The sequence below is a fragment of the Caloenas nicobarica genome, chromosome 15, assembly GCF_036013445.1.
Source record: "Caloenas nicobarica isolate bCalNic1 chromosome 15, bCalNic1.hap1, whole genome shotgun sequence".
NCBI classification, from domain to species: domain Eukaryota; kingdom Metazoa; phylum Chordata; class Aves; order Columbiformes; family Columbidae; genus Caloenas; species Caloenas nicobarica.
Window position 1 is genome coordinate 8,916,668 of NC_088259.1, and position 3,088 is coordinate 8,919,755.

Consider the following 3,088-nt stretch of genomic DNA (forward strand, 5'->3'; position numbering starts at 1 on the left):
GGCCAGGGTCGTGCCGGGGACACGGAGTCAGTCCCGGGGTCCCCACCCGGCCACGCGTGTTCGCGGCAGCCCCCGCCCCGGCTCGGTCCCCGCTAACTCGGTCCGTCCCGGGGCGACCGGAGTCCCGGGGTGGGGGGCGGGCTGGGTCCACGGGCAGCGCCCGGTATGGCCACCAGGGGGCGCGCTCTCGCCGCGGAACTCATCTGCGCGGCTGCGGGTTCCGCCCGGCGGGGAGAGCGGAGGACCCGGGCGGAGCGGGAGCGGAGCCGTACCGGAGCCGGAGCGGGTCGGGAGCGGAGCCGGCCTGCCATGGCGCGGGACCCGGCCTTCGTGCTGCGCTACCTGGCAGAGGTGGAGGAGCTGGCCGAGGACGTGCTGGCGGCGCGGCAGCAGGTACGGCCCGGCCTCCAGCGCCCCCGGTAGCCCCGGCGGGCCCCCCCCGCCGCCGGTAGCCCCGACCCCCGCTGCCTCTGTCCCGCTGCAGATCGTGGACCTGGACGTGAAGCGGAACCGGAACCGCGAGGCCCTGCGGGCGCTGCAGAAGGACCCGGAGCCCGAGGGTGAGGCCCTGGCCCGGGGAACGGCTCCGTGCCCGGGGAAGAGCCGCCCTGACCGCGCCTTCTCCTTCTCCCGCAGCCCAGGCCATGGTTTGCTTCGGGGACATGTTCATCGAGCTCCCGAAAGCCAAGACCAAGGAGATGCTGCAGAAGGGTAAGGCTGGCTGCTCAAGAGGCTCAGCCTGCACATAATCTTAACCCTAATAAGATTTTTAGAAAAAGCGCAGAATCGTTTAGGTTGGAAAAGACCTTTAAGATCATCAGGTCCGGGCATTAACCTAACGCTGCCAAGCCCCTCTCTAAATCACATCCCTGCTGGACTTGGAAGTGCCCAAAACCTCTCACCAGCACTCACAGGCAGATTCTGCCCTGGGAAGTATGTTCAGGCACAAAGGAACTGGGGGTTCAGCCCTGGGGACAGGGGGTCCCTTGAGGAAGAACCTTCTGCTGCCCCCAGGCCTGGGCTCCTGTGCCGAGCGTCCTGTGGGAGGTTCCGCCCACACTCTTCACTCCTGTTCTGCTTCTCTCAGACCAGGAGCAGCTGGATGAGGAGATAAACAACCTCCGGAAAGAGCTGCGCGTGAAGGTCAACCGCCTCTACGAAGCTCAAGGTAAACACGCCTGTTCTAGAACCTTCTAAGTATCTTGGAGCAGACATCACGAATTTGGAGGGTCCAGAAGCTCCTGAGCTCTGCATGTTCCTGCAACCACTTTCCCACTGGCTTTGCAATTCCTTCCCTGCTCCAGTATCACATGGCTCCTGCTGTGGAGCCATCACCCACTAGCACACTGCACTAAAAGGGGTGCCGTGTCACACCAGGGTGGCTGCACATCAGCTTTCAGAGCTGCCCCTGCCCTCTCTGCAGCCCCTCTAGAGTTTAACATCAGATGCTTCACTTATTTTGTAGCAAAATCCTGATTTTTCTGTCTGTTCTTTCAGGTAAACCTGAGCTGAAGGGATTTAACCTGAACCCCATGACCACTGAGGAAATGAAGTTAATCAATCGCATCCTGGAGGGCTGAGGCGGCCGTGCCATCATCATGGTCACCCATGGAGCTCACACTGCAACAGCCGCAGCCCTCGGGGTGTGCAGGACGTCAGTGTGCCAGGAGCTGCCTGGGTCAGGGCCATGACAGGTGCTGGGAAGTGTTTGGCTCCTCAGCTACGGCACTGCAGCTTCCTGGGATCACAAACCCTTTCCTGCTCGTCGCTGCAGAGCCGTGGCTGGGACACGGCCCCGGGCAAACACCCGTGGCTGGGGTGGAGGTGGGATTATTGTTAAATAATAAAATCTGAACAGCGAGGCATTCTTACTCTATGTGTCCATTCCTTGTATGCAAGCGCTTCTGGAGTTTGGCTTCAGAGCTGGTCCATTGTGGTGTCGGGAACAGGAGTGGGAGGAATTGGGAATCTGCAGCGTGGCCCAAGCACAGAAGAGGAGCTGTGCTGCCCGCGGTGGCAAAGCAAAGCAAAGCTGTACAGCCGAAGCACATCAGGAATCCCTTTAGCGGCAGGAGGCAGCATCCTTTTAGTCTCACTGGGAAAACATGTTTTGCTGTTAGGTTGGAAGGCAAGAGACCACAGAAAGGAGCTTTCAAAACTAGATGAAGGGATAAAATGTATGTATAGTTTGAAAAAGCAGCCTGAAGAGGGCTGAGCAGGAATAACTGCTGAGCCTGCCTCGTAGTGAAAGAACAATTGATTTAACCAGTAATGGTTTCCTCAAGGGTTTTTACATTCATTGTCTTCTACACTACTCTCCTTAGTCTGAACTTGCTACCCCAGCACAACTCAGTTAAGACTATATGACTAAAAAAAAAAAAAAAAAACCACACACAATTAGACATGGACTACAGTGAGCTTGATTTTTTTTTTCCTGTGCCGAGGTCCTGACAAGCCCTTTGTTTTTTGAACTACTTTAAAGATATTTGTGGATAGAATTTTAAAACTTTAAACAGAGCAGTTGTCCTTTCTCCAGCTCTCAAGGCAGCTGACCCGTCTGTGGAACCTCGCGCTAATGCAGAGCGGGGCCTCAGCCCAGCCCTCCCTGCGGAGCATCAGACACGGCCCCAGCATCCCCCTGGTCCCGATCACCTCCCAGCCACACAGCGCTGCCTGGTCCAGTTCCACACACGCTTCAAATTATGGAGAGTTCCAAAAAACACCCTGTTTCAGACTCCTTAGAACAGAGGTGTGATTTCTTTAAATCTAAAAAGCCAACTGCCATGATCTGATCCAAGTTTTAAAATTCTGTAGCTAAGGCTGCATACCCTGAATGTACATCTGCCAGCAGCCAGGCTGTCCACTTCAGACTTCGGTTTCAGAGAGAGATTAAAAATAACATGGACTTACTACCTGAACTGTCGTGCCTGCAGCTTTTTCAGAAATTGCATCTCTCCTGGAAGCGAGCAGCAGTTCAGCACCAAGTCCCGGTGCTGGAGCTGCGCTTTTACATAACCCACATAGTACAGCCAACGTCTCTGTAACGTGACAGCAAGATGATTTTTAGTATCATGGCAACAGGTTTTCT

At 56.0% G+C, this 3,088-nt stretch overlaps 1 protein-coding gene across 1 annotated transcript; it reads left to right on the forward strand.

Annotated features, from left to right (window-relative positions):
* The first annotated feature begins 225 nt into the window (after window positions 1–225).
* On the forward strand, window positions 226–1,871 carry PDRG1 (p53 and DNA damage regulated 1). Its single transcript, XM_065645767.1, has 5 exons — window positions 226–393; window positions 485–560; window positions 637–711; window positions 1,088–1,168; window positions 1,498–1,871. Exons 1-5 carry the CDS (start codon window positions 310–312, stop codon window positions 1,578–1,580), a joined length of 399 nt encoding a protein of 132 aa, XP_065501839.1. The 5' UTR covers window positions 226–309; the 3' UTR covers window positions 1,581–1,871.
* The last annotated feature ends 1,217 nt before the right edge of the window (window positions 1,872–3,088 follow it).

Coding starts and splice junctions, on each gene's coding strand:
- PDRG1 (XM_065645767.1), top strand. CDS start 310: ATGGCGCGGGACCCGGCCTTCGTGCTGCGCTACCTGGCAGAGGTGGAG. Junction 394..484: donor TGCTGGCGGCGCGGCAGCAG/GTACGGCCCGGC, acceptor GTCCCGCTGCAG/ATCGTGGACCTGGACGTGAA. Junction 561..636: donor GAAGGACCCGGAGCCCGAGG/GTGAGGCCCTGG, acceptor CTTCTCCCGCAG/CCCAGGCCATGGTTTGCTTC.